This window comes from Chlamydotis macqueenii, chromosome 19 (genome assembly GCF_036417535.1).
Source record: "Chlamydotis macqueenii isolate bChlMac1 chromosome 19, bChlMac1.mat, whole genome shotgun sequence".
Taxonomy (NCBI): domain Eukaryota; kingdom Metazoa; phylum Chordata; class Aves; order Otidiformes; family Otididae; genus Chlamydotis; species Chlamydotis macqueenii.
The window spans coordinates 305,273-324,191 of NC_141574.1; the positions used below are offsets into that span (position 1 = coordinate 305,273).

Sequence of the window (18,919 nt, forward strand, 5' to 3'; positions counted from 1 at the left end):
GCACTTGCACACACGTGCTAATGATGGTGTGCGATGCTTGCAGGCAGACAGTGCAATGTCAAAAAAATATAGCTTATGGTAATATAATTAAATTTCACATCACTGCAAAACAGGCTATTAGAGATGCAGTCTTGGCAAATGTAATGGTTAATCATCCGTGCTCTACAGATGGCTTTTTTTTTTTTAAATAAAGCTCCATAAGCAATTAGATTATAGCTCATTGTAACATTCTGTTCCAAACTGAACACTTTTACAACTGAATAAAGAGAATTGCTGCAGTGGAAAAGAAACACTATTTTAATTTTCTTTTTTTTTTTTTTATGATCCCCTACTTCCCGTTGTGGAATTTACAAACAATGTTTCTGTTAAAACTTTCAGTAGCAGAATAGCTTTAATAGCAAAATGACATCTAACAGAAATTAAGATATACTTAAAACAGAGCATCTTCAGATGCACGTGGCATTGATTGACACCAGCAAAATTTAATTTCTTACATAGGCTGCTGTTATGCACTGTGTAACAGAACAATTTGGTTTAGTATCCCTGTTTGACGTCACTGTTGAAGAAACAACTGGTAATCACTGCTTACCTGGAAAGCATTAGTTCTATTTGCAACTAAGAACAGCCAGTTCCATAGATAGAAAACGTGTACGTCTACAGCCAGACACCTGGGAGGTATACAAAACTTCGCCATATGCAGTGAAATGAAACAACACTGAAATTTTGTAATCACAGGACTTGGAAAGATTAATTGTAAACTCTCAAGGGGAGTAAACATGCTTACTGATTTTGTTATACAAAATTTGCCTGATCCGGAATTGCATTTTGGCAGCCTCCCAACTGAAAAGCCAGGACTGCTGAAGTCTGAAGGAGATTTCAATCGAGATTTATAGTCAGTTATCGAAAGGTCAAGCACTGGCCAGAGAAACAACAGAAATAACAAAAACCCTGCCCGCTGGAGTCACGCTCCTCGTGTGAAATTTTGGGGTCCCTATTCAGGGCCTGAAGACAGACCTTGATGTCAGCAAATGGTTTCTAACAGCTCCAGCAAACATGGCGTTATGCTTTTAACGGATGCACGCAGCACTAAGTGCAGAACGCCTCTGTCCCAGTGTATTTTTTCTGACTAGCTTTATGTAAGGTTTTCGCCTGAATGCACAGTATGAAGTAACTTTCAATTGCCTGTGCAGTAGTACAGACACTTGAAAACCTACCCGCATACCTTGTAAATGCAATTTACCTCAGCATGATGACTAGAACATTAAAGAACGGCCAACCGCCTATGGCACATCAAATGCCATTTTTGATTCAGAAAGCCTAATTGTAGTTATAACAACCTTCAAAAGAAACTGCCAGAGTAGAAGTCAGGTGACGGAAGAAAATTACAGGCTAGAAAGCCACCCACAAAAGAGGAAAAACATTTCACTTCTTAAGAGTTCTAAAATACAGCAAGAGTGCAAATCAAAGATCTACTACCTGCTCTGGTGCTGTGAACTGGCTGGTTTGGAGGAGCCAGCTACATCCCCTTGGAAATCAGTGAAAGAGTCATCTAGTGAGCCAGACTTTGAAGCATCTTGAAACTCCTGGAAGTCATCATCATCTGGTTTAACTACCTGAATTACAAACAACATGTAAATATAAATTTACACATATTGTTGTCTTTTCAAATTGTCATATAGCATGAAAGCAGAGTAGCATGATTAACTTAAGAGGAAAAAATAAAAGGAAAAGAAGGAAAAAACCTTTCAACATTAGCACGCAAAATTAGCATGCACCTCACCCAACCCAAAACACACACAAGGTGTGTACTGGTACAGGATTACAAGTAGTATGCACGAAGAACAGCTGAATAAGGAACTCTACTCCTTTCACATTACATGTATTACTGATCACAGCCATGTAATCTTTCAATACAGGACAAATATTAATAATGTAAATCAATCAATAATTTCAAATTAATACACACAGCAAAAGCATCGGAAGAAATATTTTCCAAAGAAGGATGATTTTGCAAACAGCAGAATTTATCCCTGAACTTGATCTGGTGCTGTAAACCAAAGGTTTTCATAGTTCTCAGCTTCTCCTAAAATACTCCGACTTATTTTACCAGCTAATAGAGTCTGTTGTATAGCTTAACCTAAAATTCCATATTACATGCATTACAAAATCCTAACTACAACTAAAATACTCTTTCAACGCAATTAGCTTGTAAAAGAGAATGCACTTGTACCTCTTCTAATGCCACCAGAAAGAAACAGAAAAACTAAAAGAAAAAAATGTGGTGCGACTGCATGTTTTCAGATGTCAGATGCCACATTTCAGCTCAATTTTTTGCTGTTGACTTAATGTTTGTTGTCACTATGTAGCTTTGACAGAGTCAGGCTAATTCTCTTGCCAGGATAACGGAGATGTGCCAGGCAACAAGAGCGAGCTAACCTGGCTGGGTGGGTAGGCTGGCACAAATCCTCCCGAAGGCTGTGCTGCAGCTCCGCCGGCTGGTGCCGTGATGTTCATCCCCAGCACGGCTGGCCCCATGCCAAGAGGCACGGAGACTGGCGGCGCGGAGGGCATCAGGGGCTGCTGGCTCACTGCGGCAGGAAGCGGCACGGGAAATCCAGTCAAAGTGGGAACGGGGGCAGCTGGAAACTGGTTTAAGACGTCAGGACTCACCGCTGGTATTCCTCTCTGCAAAGGCAGAAAAGCAAAGACAACCACACAAACATCAACAAAAAGGAATATTGCTTTCTCAGTCCAGTTGCTAGCTTGTGTTACTGAAGTCATGAAAGAGCAAGGTACTGGTCAAGCTTCAAGTAAACCTTCCAAAGCAAAACACGCGATCAAGAGTCTGTAGAAATGAATGATACCGCACACCCTGCCTGCTGGAGTTCCGCAGAGGGTAATTACACCTGCCTCAGTGGGCAGAGGCATTTGACAGCGTTCTTGTTTGGCTTTTAGTAAACCAATCTAGTAAAGCACTGGCAACCAAAGCGATGCTGAACCTCGGGTGCTGTATCGTCTTTCCTACACACCACTCCCACAGGGTACTTCAGTTTCCATCTTCACCGCTCAAGATACTCTTGCCTTAGTGTTCACACAGAGCTGGTATTTAGAAATAAACTGCTAAGAGATGACACCAGGCTGACAAAGAATGGAAGCCTAAAATTAACACTCCACTGGTTCAGGGGAGAGGTAGCAAGTCTAGCTAGTTGCAGACTAAGGGATACAGGAAACAGTTTGAGGAAAACAGATGTGTATACAACAGAAGAAAAACAGTCAATATTTTCTACTAGGAACACATATATGTGTATGTGGTAGGTGTACTTAAGAACTATCTTCAACTGACACTAAAGAAAGGAGTAACTGAAATGTAACTGCAGGGGATGTCATTATAATCCCACTGAAGTTACAAGGGGAGTTTCTCCTCTGGACTTCCACAGAAGGAGTATTTTACTAGAGGTGTGGTAGAGCAGCACACAGCCCATGGCAGACTGGTTGAGTGAACTGCCTTTCTGTGCTCATCTCCCAAGCGTTAGCCGTACCTGAGTTACTGCTATCATAGCCAGGACAGTGTAGAGCTCCTCTTTTGTGAGCTTCCCAGGGGTGGTACGGTTGGCTAAAGCCCAGATCTGTCCAAGGGTCTCTCTGGGCAATCCAGACGACATCAGTATGGGATAGAGTTTAGCTGTATCTATTCCAGCAGGAGTCAAAGTGGTTTCTAAAATCTTCTTATACAAGTCTGTTAAGAGGGAGTCAGTATTAGACAGTGACAACTGCTGCTTTCAAGTGAATTTAAGATTGCTTTCCTATTTTGTCTCAAACTCAACATTATACCCAATTACTAACACTCAAAGTGTAAGGTGAAGCAATAGCGTTCTGGCATTCTATCGCATCATCATATTTCATCTAAACGCATTATTGGATGGTCTTGCAGACAAGCTTAAAACAAGCAAAGAAACATTTTATAAAAAATACAATTAGTGCTTTATTTCAAAGCATGTTTCTTTAATGAAATTGCAGGATAATCCATACAAGAAGATAGTTATAACAGCTTTATGTATTTAATTCTCAGTGTAATCAATATTTACTACAGCATTTCATTTTCTATTTACTACATTATTTGCATATAAGATAAATCGCCTTAAGAAATGAGCCTGCTTAATTACAACATGCCAAAAACCAGACTACCTACAAAAGTGGTATTATCAGCAATGCAACCTCTACTAGCATAATCTTCTGTCATAACAAATTCTAGATTAAACATTTAACATGCCTGAATAAAATCCATGCTTGTTCAAATGCAGATAAAGCCACCATAAATATGTAATGTATCAAAGATATACGATTCATTTGATGACTAAAGAACAATGCTTCAATCAATAAACGGCAATGTAAGCAGACGGACATTCACACATCACATTGCCGGCTTGGCTAAACGCCCACTTTCTTTTTTACCTGGGACCAAGCTATCGTTGTAAAGCCAAGGAGGCATCATTTGCTGAATCGGGTCCTGGGAAGGGAACACTCCAACTCCTAAACGCATTCCGTTCGGTAAGAAAGAGAAAGACAGTTGTATTAGGACATGCAGATTCAGAGTAAAGAGATCTTAGACACCAGATCATAGCTGGCCAGTATCATTCAGCATTTCCAGCAAAGATTTCAGATAGGAATCACTGCGCTCAGAGGAAACACAGCTATTGCAGGAATATGTATTTCAACATAACCAGAACAGTAACAGCAAGAATATAGTTATACAGATAATGAAATAAGGAGCTCCTCATCTGCCTCCCTCTTCATTTCTACTTGTACAGAAGCTCAAGTCTCATCATTGCCTCTGAAAAATCTCACAGCAGCAGTTGTGTGTCGTATCACATTCAGTCTTCCTATCAACTACATGCTATTAGGCCTACTTGTGGAACAAATAAATTCATGCCTAGCACAAGAACCACAGTGTTCCACCAGAACATCCTTATCAGAGACATCCACAGAGAGCCTACAAGACTGAATCTCAGCAAGGTCTTACCCCAGGTTCACTAAAATGTATCTGTTGCCCCGTTGCTTCTCATCTTCAGATCCAGAAGACACCACAGCCACCTTCACTACCTACAGGCTCTCATAACACGATCTGCCACACTTTACTCCCTGCAAATTGGTCATTTCCTGCTCCACTGTGTGGACTCTTCCCCTCAGACTCACTGTTTTACTTCCTATCTAGCTCCCTCTAAGCAGATTTTACGCTCATATTGGATGGAGCTCTGACAAAAATCGGGTCTTTCCCAGTGCCCTTGCATCTCCGCATCTTCCACATGGATTCTCTGCTGACTGCAGCCTGATTTCTAATCATCCCTAAACTCCAGGAACATTTTAATATAAGAAAATCCTTCCATTTCACCAGCCAAGGAAAATAAATTCACTACTTCCTCCAATCTTACTATTCTTCAGCTTTAACCACCTCTCCACACCCTTTCTCATCCTACCAATTCTAGCTTCTCACCCTTGAATCTCTCCGATAAAATTCAGCCTCTTAAAAATCAAATAATACGAGAAGTGAAAAGGAATTCTCTGCCATATTTAGTTGATAGATAGGAGATTCTTACTCAAACTTTGAAAATAACCAGGTGACTAACAGGCAGGGTCTGTCATTTTTCAGCATTATCACTCAACCACTGAACTTCTGTTCCTCACAAAGGACTTCAGCTCATCCTTCAAAGCACCCTTAACAACATTTGAAACTGTTCTTAACCATCGCTGCGTTACATACTTGCTTCCAACATCATCTTCATCTGCAGGCTGTATTTAAACTCTTTCTGTCATACACTCTTAAACCAGGATTATTTCCTGCCTCCTCTCCCCTTCCTCCTTTTTTTTCTTTTTCTTTAAATCAGGCATCATAGTGCGCTGGATTTGTATAAAAAGAACAATGCGATTGAAGGAACTATGAGTGGATGAACAGCTCCTATTTTGTGCTGTATATTATCTAAAGTTAAGTCACTTTTAGCAATTCACTGTGTATTACAAAGCCTCTCCACTTATTAAAAATGTCCATTCAGACCATGTAGTGTCATCCAATAATGTTTTAAAAATATATTGGATAAAAAAACACTTGAAAGCAACATATCCAATGACTGAGGAGAGGAACATGAGTTTATTAACAAAAGGTTATGGTACTTCTAGGAAATAAATAACTGCTTGTGACAGTGCCCAATTCCATTATCTATGGACTGGGATCTTTCTTCCCCATCTCCATCTCCTCCCACCCCTCAAGGAAAGCGAGGTGACACAAAGGACTACATGAATTTTTATCATACTTGACCACAGTGGAGCCTGCATTTCACGTAACCCTTCAGTACAACATCAGAGCACTAAGCAAGGTGCACCAGAGACCTCGCATCTGTCTTGAGTGGAGTAAAACAAACAGTCAATAGTCAGCTTTAATAAAATCCAAATTGGAACTAAATTGTGCTTAAACATTTCATCTAGTCCAACTTTTGAAATTTTGACCCCTAAAGCACAGATAGTTTTTACACATAATGCATAAGCAGTAAATTGTCTGGGAAACAAGTATTAACTAGCTAAGAGTTTTAACCTAGCAAGATCTTATCCTCTCAAAGTTTAAAGATGAAAACCCACCATGACATTGACCCTCTTCAGTAATATATTTCCTTAAATAATTAAAAAAAACAACAAAAACAACCAAAAACACTTTAGAGAGCACATCTCTTGTTCACCAAGAAAGAGGACAGAATACAGCAGACCTGATTAAACAAACTTGTTAAAAGTGATTACAGCAGTAAATTCATATGGAAAGAGTTCAGAGCAAAATCATAGATGTTACACTTTTAGCAAGGAGCAGGAGGCACTGACATATTATTCAAGCAGGCATTCAGAGCAAAATTATGCAGGATTGGCCTTGGAATTAGTGTACAGAGTGTTAGCATTCAAGCAGCATCTTATTAGATGTAAATTCTTTCAAATGTTTCATTTGCTCACCACACTCTTCAACTGCTATGTTTTGTTCTGAAGCCTTGTGCACCTCAGTAGCAGTGGCACCACTTTCGTGTCCACCTACAACATCCCAGTCACTGATGGTCAGACTGGGATGAACTTGGCTCGCAGCCGAGGCTTTGTGCCCAACTTCGGATGTTTTAAGTTTGCTTTGCTCTTGTTCAGATTCATTTGAGCCATTATCTAAGACTTTCTCCTCCAAGGAAGAGCCTGAATAAACAGGAGGAGGAATGATTTGTATGTTGTTATTAGCCACCCAGATTGCAATTCCACACTTGCAAAGAAAAAGCATTACTGGTACCACTGATGACTTCTCAAGATGAGTATTCGTCCCTGCTCAGACCAACAGCACCACCCTGTTCAAACACTTATCGCCCAGTTCTGCCCTTTACTTACCATGCATACACAACAAATTCAACAAACTCTATAAAAGCAGAAGGAATACACAAAACCGTGTTCTGTATTCGGATTACCGTTGCGTAATAACCTAGGCATCAGTAGCAGACATGTCCAATATCTACTCACATCTGCAGAATTCTTCACCTTAATCTCACCAACATCCATTTGGCCTCCAAGAGAGGAAGCACACAAGTGCTCCACATTAGTTTAAATAGTTATTTTTTACACCACCACCTCAACTGTATCTTTTTCTACTATACAGCCGTACGAAGATGCTAGCACCCAAGACTTAATTCACTTCAGATCAGCCATATCTAGCAGTCTTTGGATCCACAGGTGACTTGCTTTTACAGAGCAATTCTACGGGAAGGAAGAAGGGGACTTAAATCATCTTTTCCCATGGATTTAAGGTTTTTTGAACATTTCCCAGGTTTCTACTTAATTGTCTATATATCCCTTTTTCAGTCAGACTGAAAAAACTCCCAACAAAATAAGTAAAGACTCTGTGTAGCTCTATGACAGAAGGTGACACATAAAAAAAAAAGATACTTTAGAGTTACCTTTTTTATGGATATTGGGTGAAGATGCAGAGGTAGGAAAATAAGGAACCTGCCCAGTTGTACCATGCAGGATGGGTAACACTGGAGTCTGGGCTGGAGGGAGAGGTTGGACCACAGCCTTTTCTGAAAGCAGCTGCCCAGCCTCAGTAGCAGAACGGAAAGGCTGAAAAGGCTGAGAGGTGGGTTGAGGCACCAGTTTGGGGATTTCAACAGGCCCTTGTATAAAGTCACTAAACTCTTCATCATCGAGAAAAGCAGAGTGGGAAACAGATACAGCAGAATGGGATGATGTGGGATGATCTGTAAAATGGAATGAACACACAATGCAAAGTGATGAGGAAAGGGGTTCACGGGTGGAAAGGTAGGAAAAGTGGCAAATACCAGGTATACGCAGCACCTGGGAGAGGGGAAACAGCAGGGGATCCGTTACTTGGCAGAGGTGTGAAGAGCTGCTACTGTCAGCGTAACAAACACATAAGGTAGTGCATCTTCTGTCCCAGATTTTTATTATGTAAACACTTCAATTGAAACTCGGTTCCTAACACCGGCTGTGCAAGTATTCTGTTTGTTTCACACGGACTAGGTCAAAACAATTCCAGAAGTAATCTTTCAAACTGGACATAATGAGGGTGTGCATGGGGAACATTCTCCCTCAGGGGTGTTTTATCCTTAAAAGCTCAAAAATATACCATAAGATATGTAAAAAATGTGTACTCATTTAGAGACAATCTTCTGTTTGATCCCTTGCACAGTTACCCATTTTAACAGACCTGACGTATGATGGGCAAATCCACCGACAAGAGAAAACTGCCAGAAACTACCTGTAACTTCAAGATTATCAAAGAGCAAATCCACAGGAGAGATAAAGATTTTACACAGGAAAAGGCTTCTCTAGATATGCTTTGTTTCAAGCTAGACACAGAACAAACTACACTACTACCCACAGGAAATCTTTAGTAGTAATTGTTACAAATGTAGTAATTACTGAGAAGAGAACACATGGTCGGAGAAGAGAACACAAGGAAGCTGCTGCAGCACACTGAAGTCATTACACAGCGTTTTGATCATTCCTAGCACCCATACAGCACTTCTCAGCTTCAAAAGCACTCTGCAAAACATTAATTAATACTTTGATCAGAAAAGAACAAACGCATTACCAATTTCCATGATATTTCACACTAAACACAGTGTGTTAAGCTTTCTTTTAAAGATTCCAAGTCTTCTAATAAAAGCTGAGATCTCGTATTTCACCCTCATAACCTGACCAAGCAAACAGTTGCTACTTTATTTTATGGAACAGTTAATTCGCTCACTTTAAACCACCAAATAAAAATACTTCTTGGAATTAGTTCCCCCTGCTGAGGATTTCAAACATTACAGTTTTATTTTCATTTGGAACATGAGAAAAAATGACAAACCTGGCTTTTTTGGATGTGATGCTGGTGTTGGGTGCATTTTAGCATCTCTAGAAAAGCCATCTAGATTTCCTTTAATGGCTTCCAAAGCATCATCTCTGCTTTTTTCACCTGTCTGAAACACCACAGAACACATTTTGAAAAATTCACAGAGCAGCTCTGGTTTTTTTCAATATCCACACTCCAGTACAAAAATTAGCGACGTCTGCTGTTAGATAAAAACCTTCTTTCTCCAGCAGTGCCTTCCTGAAGTATATCAACAATAACTCCTATATTTAGAAAGCATTTGTTTTGCAGACTACAGCGTAACAGCGTTTCTCAGCCTTTAGACATAGAACAATATATAAACCTTACTCAGCTGTTTGTATTCTTGCAGACAAGAGCCTTCGAGCACATTGCAAGTGTTCAAAACTTTGTACAAAGTCAACAAACAAGCAACCAAACGTTCTCTATCCTAGAAACGAAATCTGCTCCCAAATGTTACACACCAGGTTGGTTTACTTTTCAGAAGCCGATTTCATTTTCAACACCAGACTTTGTTTACATTGCACCAAGAGTCTGTAAAGGACTGACTATTCCAGATGCTTTTCAAGATGTAATCTGATGTCTCATACAAGTTCCCTGCTTATTTAAAGAGATCATCCCATTAAAAGTCATTTCAAAAAACCTGAAGAAACACACACCCCACTTATTATTTAGGACATACCTTAGGTTTCACACTGCTTAGGAGTCTCAGCTTTTGTTTCTGCTCTTCAAACTGGCGTCGTTTCCTTTCTTCTTCTAAGAATTTCTGCTGGTGCTCAAATCTCTTCCTGAAGCAAAATGATTAAAAATCTAAAATCGATTTCTCATTACAATTTTCATGGCAAGCTTCTGCTTGATTTTTTTCATTTCTTCTGTCTCAAATTCAGATGGCTTGGTGCACGCATTTCTACTTCTCAGAGCTGTATGACAGCCACTACTAACTTTATAGGTGGCCTTCAAATGCAGTGGAATGATCTCAGCAATATTCTACAGCCCTAAACGGACTGCTTTTCCAGGGAAACTGTCAATATTTTCACTGTGTGGACGAACTCTCCAGCGTACATCTCCCCCTTAAAAAAAGAAGAATTTCCCAAGAGTCAGTAAAGTGCCACTTACTGCTGTTCCTCTGCAAACTGCTTCTGCATGTCAGGAGTGTACTGCGGGGCTGCTGGACGCATTCCCAGGAAAGGAGCCTGTCCCATGTAAGGCATTCCGGTCGCTGGCATCGGCCCTAACGGCATACCACCCTACAATAAATAAATAATACAACTCAATTTTTTTTAATTTCCTCATAGAAAAAGCCAAACCATTGGCAATTATACTCTGCCAAATTGCAGACTAGGTAGATCTCATAAAATGAACAGCGTTGAGGACAGCTGGATGAGCGGGTGTCTGAGCACAGATGAGCTGCTACAGAACAAAGCACTGGTCACTCAGTAGATGGCACTGTTCCCTCTCAATAATGAGTTACAATTCCTAAAGAATTTTAGACGACGGGATTGTTTTCTGGTCAAACGCAAAAATCAGGACTTCAAATCCGTACAACCGACCTCGAGAGCAGGAAGGTTACAGTGCTACACACGGTTCAGTACCACGCTTTTGGGTTTTCTTGGTTTTTTTGTTTCCTGTTCTAAATAACTACACAACACTTTTCAATTCCCCGCTGGAGGTGAACACTCCTAACCAACAACGGATGTTGGCAACACGTGGGCTAGTCATTTTGCAAAGATAGCTTACCCAAGGGAGGGGGACAGCATTCGACAACAGCCAAGAGGAGACTTGTCCGAATAAACTGCATCCGTATCAGAAGCATTTGCTAAGAAATATATTCTACTGCAGTTATAGCAGCAAAGCTTGCCTAATACAGAAGGGGCCAGAAAATAATTTACTTTTCTTACCATTTATTTTGTATTTGGTATCAAAACACGTAGGAAGAGAACAAAAGTTGTTTATTATTTTTAGACCAGCTCTCACCAAAATATCTTCCTACTATGAATTTCACAAAATTAATGTAAGCCATTCCAGGTGGGGGTGGGAAGGGAAGGGAAGGGAAGGGAAGGGAATGTAAGGAGATGGCAAGAAACAATAAGTTCAATTTGTCACATAGCAGTTTGGCTAGAAAGCCATGCCAAAACATTAAATTTCAGCAAAGTGCAAATTCGTACATAAGCACATATGGTGCTAAATAGAAAGCAAAAGATTAAAAGAGAGAAAGCATAATATTAGCTACACATACTTCATTCCTATTCCTTAATTAGCAACAGCAGAGTTAAGGACAAAGTTACTTTAAGCAAGAAAAAGAATGAGAATGAAACACAAGAAGTAGGACAAATGGGAAAACCAGTTATGTGAGAAAATACAGCACATTTAAGAGATTCCTTGCTCCCTACAACAGGTATTTAAAATGAAACTTTATGAATTGCCACCTATACTCAGGAAACTTAATTCTATTAACTCCAGCATTTGAGTTACAAAGGGATAAAAGAATCCAGTGAATTGGTCATGATCAATCAGACTGTGTACACAGCCACTTCTTATCAGCTTGTAAAGATCTCATTTAAAATACCACACAACAGAGCACCTTAACAGTAACTACCTAAAACCAAAGGAAAAGAAGGGAAAGAACAAAGCATAATCAAAAAGAAGAGGTATGCTGCGGGAGTTTTTAATTACAGCTACTTAACAACTCAAAATTATTACTAACGACACTGTGGAGTAGGTGGCATCTAGTTGCTTTCCAACATCTTGCTGATGTTTTTGTTTCCTTTCCTGTTCAGAGACTGTGCTTCTCTTATCACACTTTGGTGTCATAACACGTTTAATGACAGGAAAGTTCAGATTCTGACATCTCTGCGTGGGCTATAACGTCCAAGTTGCTTTAAATATTACTGATGCTGTCCTTGCACTACACCCTCGTTTCTCCCTGCTCTACAACAGTGAGTAATGTATTGCCAAACTCCCCCACTCTGCCTATCCAGAGCCCAACCAAAACCTGGAGAATTCTTTAAATTACCAGAAATATCTTCAAAGAGAATACTACAAAACATGACATCCCACTACAGACTAATGCCCACACTGCAGCTTCCAGCCCAGTTCCACCCTCTGACCCCACCGCGGCTGTGAGAGGGCTGGGGCATCAGCTGTCACCTTGCAGACAGGCACCATGGTATCTCATTGCCGTTCACGTTTCATTGCCACGCACCTGCATGGTCATGGGTCCAGGAGGCATCTGAGAACCGTAATTCATTCCCATCATGCCTGGCATATTGGACTGCATGATAGGAACCATCGGAAATCCTTGCTGTTGCATAGGAATCATCCCTACAATGAAACATGAAACAGAGCAAGCTCCCAGTTAGTGTTAAAGCTTTTCTTTTTTTCTTTTCACCCCCCAACTAAACCAGCAAAGAAAAGGAAAAAACTCTCAGTCTTGCTGAACTGTTTAAAAAATAAAGAAATATGCTACACTGCAGGCAGCCACAGAATTTCCTTAGTTTAGATATTGGTCAGTCTAAGGGAAGAAATATTACGGGGCTTTCCCAATAACTAAGCTGAAGAATTCTTCCACTATCCTAAGGATTCTCTGTGGGTTTCTTCCCGTGTGATTTTTGAAAGAGTCACTTCCAATTAACGAGATTTAACTAACCACATTGACCGGTGCTGATAATTGTCCATTTCTCCTGAAAGAGAAAACTTACAAACTGGTAGCTTTTGAAGATAAATCTTGGGAAATAAACCCATCATTTCACAACACAGCTTCACCCCCTGGTCTGGCTGGATAACTTGTCTGTAGGTTAATTACCCCACTATGTATATTGGAATGGTTACAATATTCGTCAGTAAAAGCTAAAATTCAACAAAATTGGAAAAATCAAGCTGGAATGTATTAATTCACTGAATAAAGCCACGTGGATTACGTTTCAGTGGTTTCATATCTCATATTTTACTATCTTGGGAGACATACACTAACACACATTTGTTACCAGCACACCGTGAGATAATTATAGCTGTGCATAACCAAACATCACACATAAAAGCACTCCAGGAGGGACGAGACACACTCAGGAATAATTCATGAACCAGTTCCTGAGACTTTTTATAAGAAAACTCTCCACTTTCCCTACAAGTTCTCTCCGTGTTTTCCATTAATTAAACAAACAGCACTGCAACAGCAATGAGAACAAAGGTAATTTAAGGCTGAGGCTCTCCTATTGTATTAATACTTTCCACAGGTTGTGACTCTTGTCCCAGGGTCTTGCTGTGCTTTGTAAATATTTACCAGGTCTTGCAACACCCACACAATATGGGCATACACAGCTGGTAGATGAAGCATAAAGAGGTTAAATGCCACACTCAAAATAACACAGAAACCTTAAAGGCAAATTCAGGTTAAAAATGGAGATGTAGTTTTCCTAGATCTTTAATCTAGCACTCTGGTAACACTGCTTCTTCAACATTGCATAGAAAGTTTTATAAAAATAACGTTGTGGGAGTCAGCTTACCAATATCTAATTTGAGGGGAAAAACAGCTACGGAGTTCAATTACTAATCACACTTCCAAGAATCAGTGCAGAACTATTTTAAGTTGCTTAGTCTATCTAAAGAAAGCAAAGAATTTTGCGCTCAAAATGTTAGGTTGCTACATACCTTGAGGGGGACCTAAACCACCCGCGACAGGAAACATGAAGCTGTGGGAGGAAAACAAGGGTACAGGAAAGTCCATCACTTTAGTGCAAATATAAATGATCGAAAAAGCTACCTCGACTTGCACATCAGCACCACCACCCAAAGCCCCCCACCTTCTGGTAAGCGTATTCATTTGCTCCTGCAGGTCCCACAGAACCCAACCCCACCCACGCCAGGGACCCCCCCAAAGCACCAGAGAGTCCCAGCAGCACCGCCAGCCTTGTCACAGGTTGCACAGCTAGGAGGAAAGAGATCTTATCCTCCACAGCAGCACTGAAACGTCTTTGACGCATCGACATCACCCACAAGAGAGTTTCGGCACCTACGCAGTTTGGGAACGGGTCAGTTTGTTAGCGTAGGCTAGGCCTTCAAGCGCCGCAGAATGAATAAGCATCTCCTGCTGGAAGTATGTGATTCAGCAGGACCATTAACTGCACCAGACAACAGTTCTCAGCTGCTTAGTAACAGTTTTCTGCAGAGAAATAAACTATCCACGAAACCCCACCACTTCTGCATTCTCCCCCACGTTGAAACACTACGTACCACAAAATAACGGGGTTTCTGTTTTCTCAGTTACACCTAATTGCAAGAAAAACGGCTCCTTGGAAAAAATACTCATTCAGCTATCAGGGGCCAAGTGCACCTGGAGGAACCGTTAAAATTTCAACTGAAATAATGGGAATTGCTAGCCCTCACTTCCAGAGAGAAGCACGTGCTGTGCTGCCAAACTGCAAAAAAGGACCTCATTTAAAAGTCTCGTTTGCAAGCAACTCTCAGAAACCCACGTCAGCAGTAATTTACCGAGCAAGTACCTCACTCAGTGTCCCAGCAGCTATTACCTCAAAATGCCATGAAAGAGAAACACACTTATAGATATTCAATACTCCTCAGCATGGGGGTGGATGTAAAAGAAACCGCCTAAGAGTAAAGGAAGAAATGCTGTCACAAACGATGGCGGACCATTTTGCAAGACCTGCAGGAAGTTCTGAAAGGCAACTTGGTTTATAAATATGAGAGCTATGTAATGTGAGTACAAAGGTAAAATAAGGAATTTAAATTACGCATTTATCGAAACGCAAATTGCACTTCCCCACTAAACAGACAGCGGGTTCCATGGTCACCAGGATAACCCATATTACTCTTAATTTCATCCTCTAACCCAGAATCTTCTCAATACTGAAGCTTTTCCATTTACCCTGACGCCTACGTACTAATTTCTCCTTCTCCAACTAACACACACTGATGCTTTCCAGTAAGGCCATCCTCAATCACCACAATTTTTGGTTTCTCTCTTTGAAGCACTGCACAGATGCACGCTACCTCATCTCAGAACAAGTGCTGGGCTTCTCTGGACTGGGTTCAGTTCACACTGCGACCAGGCTCCGCTCAACTGACTGGTGTTCAATCTGGGCATTTTCAATCCACTTCTTAGCACACAAATATTAACATCACGAAGACAAACAGGTGGCTGAGAATCACAGAAGGAAGCTGAAGCCCAGTGAATTAACTGGATTTTACCTGCATTTGGTTTCACCTGTGGAAATTTTTTTTTTTTTCGCCCCCAAGGCTGTCAGCACAGAGCGCTCCTCAGCAATACACCCTCTTAAAACGTGTGTAATTTCAGACAGGTAGAATTTCTGCCATAAAAAGGCACCATTCTCAGTTTCATCAGAATTATGAAATATTAAGTGTTATTTCTGAAAAGCTCACAATATGGAAGAGTGTTCGTAGCTTCACATTTTCCATTCCTGTTGGTAAATTTAGTCAACAAGAATTCTTCCAAATCAGCAAATATAGTGTAAACTGAACAAGTACCACTGCTTGTTAGAAGCAGATAAAGGCCAGACTATTAAATATTTATCCTTTTCTACAGAACTCCTGACTTATTTATAAATCTCTGTTGAAAAAAAACCAAGCCAACAAAAAAAACCAATCAACAGCAAAACCTGCAGGTAATTAGAGGGCAGTGGAAGAAGAGCTAGTTAACAGTAGCAAAGCCAGCTCCTGCAGCGCAGCACTCTACGTGCGGCTTGGATTTGCCCCAGACCTCGCTCCAAGATTCAGCTGTGCAACTGCCAACGCCAGCCACGCAGGCACGTCCATAAACCCCAGCAACTTATTTAGTCAAGCAGCAGGAACTTTGTTTCTGAACTGCCTTCGGGAGATGCAAAAGAAATGCACACACACGTCTACTTAAAGCAGCTGATTCTCACTGCTGAGAAAGCAAGTTAAGGCACAGGCATTGGTGAGATTAACTGAAGCGCTTCAGAAAAATCATTAAACTTGATAAAACATGTAGTGATAGGAGCAATGCCAGAAGTAGCTTTCTTTTAAAGAAAACATTTCAAGTCCAGTTATGTCAAAACAACAACACTGACAGAAGAATTAAGAATAAACAGATAAAATTAGAAGTTTTGTTTGTTTGTTTGTTTGAAAAAGGGCATGATAAATTAAGCAATCTGTAAGGACCAATATACTACACGAGGGCTAAAAGAGTATTTCCAGCCAGCTGTTCGCTCTAAACTGACCAAACACACCTTCTAGACAATGGAAACCTTTATGACCCCAGATGTTTAAAATATATAGATTTGTTGACTACTTTTAAGCACGTTATTTTAATATAGTTTTTTTTTACTGCTTTTTATTTCCACAACGGATTTAAATGCACCTGCAGACTTTTCTGTTCTTCTCAACAGCAGAAGCATTTCACCACCTAGGTTCACGCAACTAGCCGTAATACTTTGGGTAACACAGTAAGAAAGTGTACTATGTGTGATATGCTGCACAAAATAAAATACATATCAGGAAAATGAAGGAATTATCCTACAACAGAACTCTTAAAATAGTAATATAAATATGTAAATTTCTACCAGATAAGTATTTTAAATACAGAGCTTCAAAAAAACCCAAACAAGCCAACCAACAGCTTCAGTCAAAACTCAGGAGCGCGGGGAGAAGCAACTCCTTCTCTGGACTCATACTTCGCTATAAAAGCTCCAGAGGACGCATAACATTTTCCTACCTACCAGTGGATTTTGAAACACCCTTTGATTTCCAATAGTACAACTCTACCAACACAACATAGACCGTCATAGTATTTCTGAGTGGCAAAAATCCACAAACATTCCAGTAAAACAAGGCAAAGAACCCACACAGACAGAGAACATAACTTTTCCTCTACCTCCAGACTTCATTCTCAAAGAAACCAAAATACTAACAATGGAAAACAATGATTTTCAAATCCTTTTATTTTTCCAACCTCCAGTCCACTGATGACATTTTTGTTACTTTCCCATTAAACTGCTGAGCAGGCAGCATTGCTCTAAGAGGTTAGATAGTTTATCCAGCCCTTGCAAAGAACTGTTCAGATTTATATTCATGGAGAAACACAAAGACAGCCTCTCATCCCTTCCGCGGCACGCACAGGCAGGCAATACGCTTCGGCTTTTCTCCTCCCACGTATCCCAGAGCCCCTGGGACGCCTTCTCCCAACGGAGAGCAGCGACCCGGCTCAGACAGCTGACAGGGACATCCCCAAACTCACGCCTTGCAGGTGAAGGTCATCTCGGTGCAGACCTACCCTCCTCACGCTCCCAAAAACGCCAACAAAACTGTAGGCTCCACATATCCAAGACAATTCAATGAACTTAAATTCCCTTTGTCAAATGCAAAATTTACCCAGCCTCCCTAGAAGTAGGACAACAGATAAACAGCATGCAATGGCCTAGGTTAAAAAAAAAAATTACTGAGTCTTCAAAGCTAGTGAAATACAGCTTCTTAGCCTTTTCAAAAGCACAATGGCATGTTAACACATCTCATCTACAGCTGTTTCTTTAGCCTGACACCACTCCTCAGTCCTCTGTCGTTGCTGAAGCGCCCTTTGTGGGACGGAGGGGAAAACAAACCCCCTCAGCAACCGCAGGCGAGCAGAGGCTCCGTCCCGCAGCAGCCGCAAACCTGCCTGGTAGCGATAAACAACATTTATCGCTGCTGACACGGCCGGCACCCAAGCAGGGCTGCGGAAATCCCCAAAATCCCTTTCCCCCACTATTTGAGATTGCAGCTGCAGAACCTGATAGCAAGTGGGCTACAACTGCCCAAGCCCAGACGAGCTAGGTGATGAGGTGGGCTCCCAAAAGGCAAATAAAACCCAGCAAAATGCAAAGCCACCACGGCTGCATCCCTCACACCCTGCCTGGGACCCCCACACCCCATCCAGCACCCTACATACTCCACCTGGGACCCCCCCACACCCTGTCTAGGTCCCCTACAGCCCATCCAGGACCCTACATACCCCACCCAGGCCCCCCACAACCTGCCTGGGACCCCTCCACACATCGCCCGGGCCCTGACCCCACATCCCACCTGTACCCCGAGCCCCCACCCCACGAGTCTCCCCCTCATCTCTGCCCCTTTATCGCCCACCAGCTCCCCCCACCTCTGCCCCCACACCCGCCCATCTGTCTTCCTCTTCCTCCCGTCCCCTCCGCAGGCCCCCCCCCCCCCCCAACCCCCGCTCCCCCTCCGGGCCCCACCGCCACCACCGACCTGGCGGCCCCCGCTCCGGCTCCGGCTCCGCCGCCCGCCGCCCCGCCGGCGCCCCCCGCGCCGGTTCCCGGCCGCAGCGCCATCTTCCCGCTCCGGCCCCGGCAGCGCCTGTCAGCTGAGCGACGGCGGCTTCCGGGGCCGGGCCCGCCCGCGGCCCGCCCCACAGCCCCACCGGGAGCGGGCTCGGCGGGAACGGGCCTGAATGGAGGGAGGGGCGCGGCCTTCTCTCCAAACGCTTTTAAAATCGAGGTTATACCTTGATAAAGTCAACTTCAAGCACTCGAA

At 41.9% G+C, this 18,919-nt stretch overlaps 1 protein-coding gene across 3 annotated transcripts in view; it reads right to left on the reverse strand.

The window, feature by feature from the left end:
• SYNRG (synergin gamma) overlaps positions 1 to 18,717 on the reverse strand; it is a 42,881-nt gene extending 24,164 nt beyond the window's left edge. Inside the window, exons 1-12 of one of the 3 annotated variants that reach the window (XM_086762738.1) lie at positions 18,635 to 18,717; positions 14,048 to 14,088; positions 12,603 to 12,721; positions 10,517 to 10,647; positions 10,083 to 10,188; positions 9,380 to 9,491; positions 7,962 to 8,261; positions 6,988 to 7,212; positions 4,453 to 4,530; positions 3,540 to 3,736; positions 2,437 to 2,685; positions 1,477 to 1,613 (exon numbers count right to left, since the gene is read on the reverse strand). In XM_086762738.1, coding sequence (XP_086618864.1) covers positions 1,477 to 1,613; positions 2,437 to 2,685; positions 3,540 to 3,736; positions 4,453 to 4,530; positions 6,988 to 7,212; positions 7,962 to 8,261; positions 9,380 to 9,491; positions 10,083 to 10,188; positions 10,517 to 10,647; positions 12,603 to 12,721; positions 14,048 to 14,088; positions 18,635 to 18,717 — 1,778 coding nt within the window. The remainder of the gene's footprint in view (positions 1 to 1,476; positions 1,614 to 2,436; positions 2,686 to 3,539; positions 3,737 to 4,452; positions 4,531 to 6,987; positions 7,213 to 7,961; positions 8,262 to 9,379; positions 9,492 to 10,082; positions 10,189 to 10,516; positions 10,648 to 12,602; positions 12,722 to 14,047; positions 14,089 to 18,634) is intronic. The other 2 variants (XM_086762739.1, XM_086762740.1) reach the window with 2 other exon arrangements.
• Between the last annotated feature and the right edge of the window lie 202 nt (positions 18,718 to 18,919).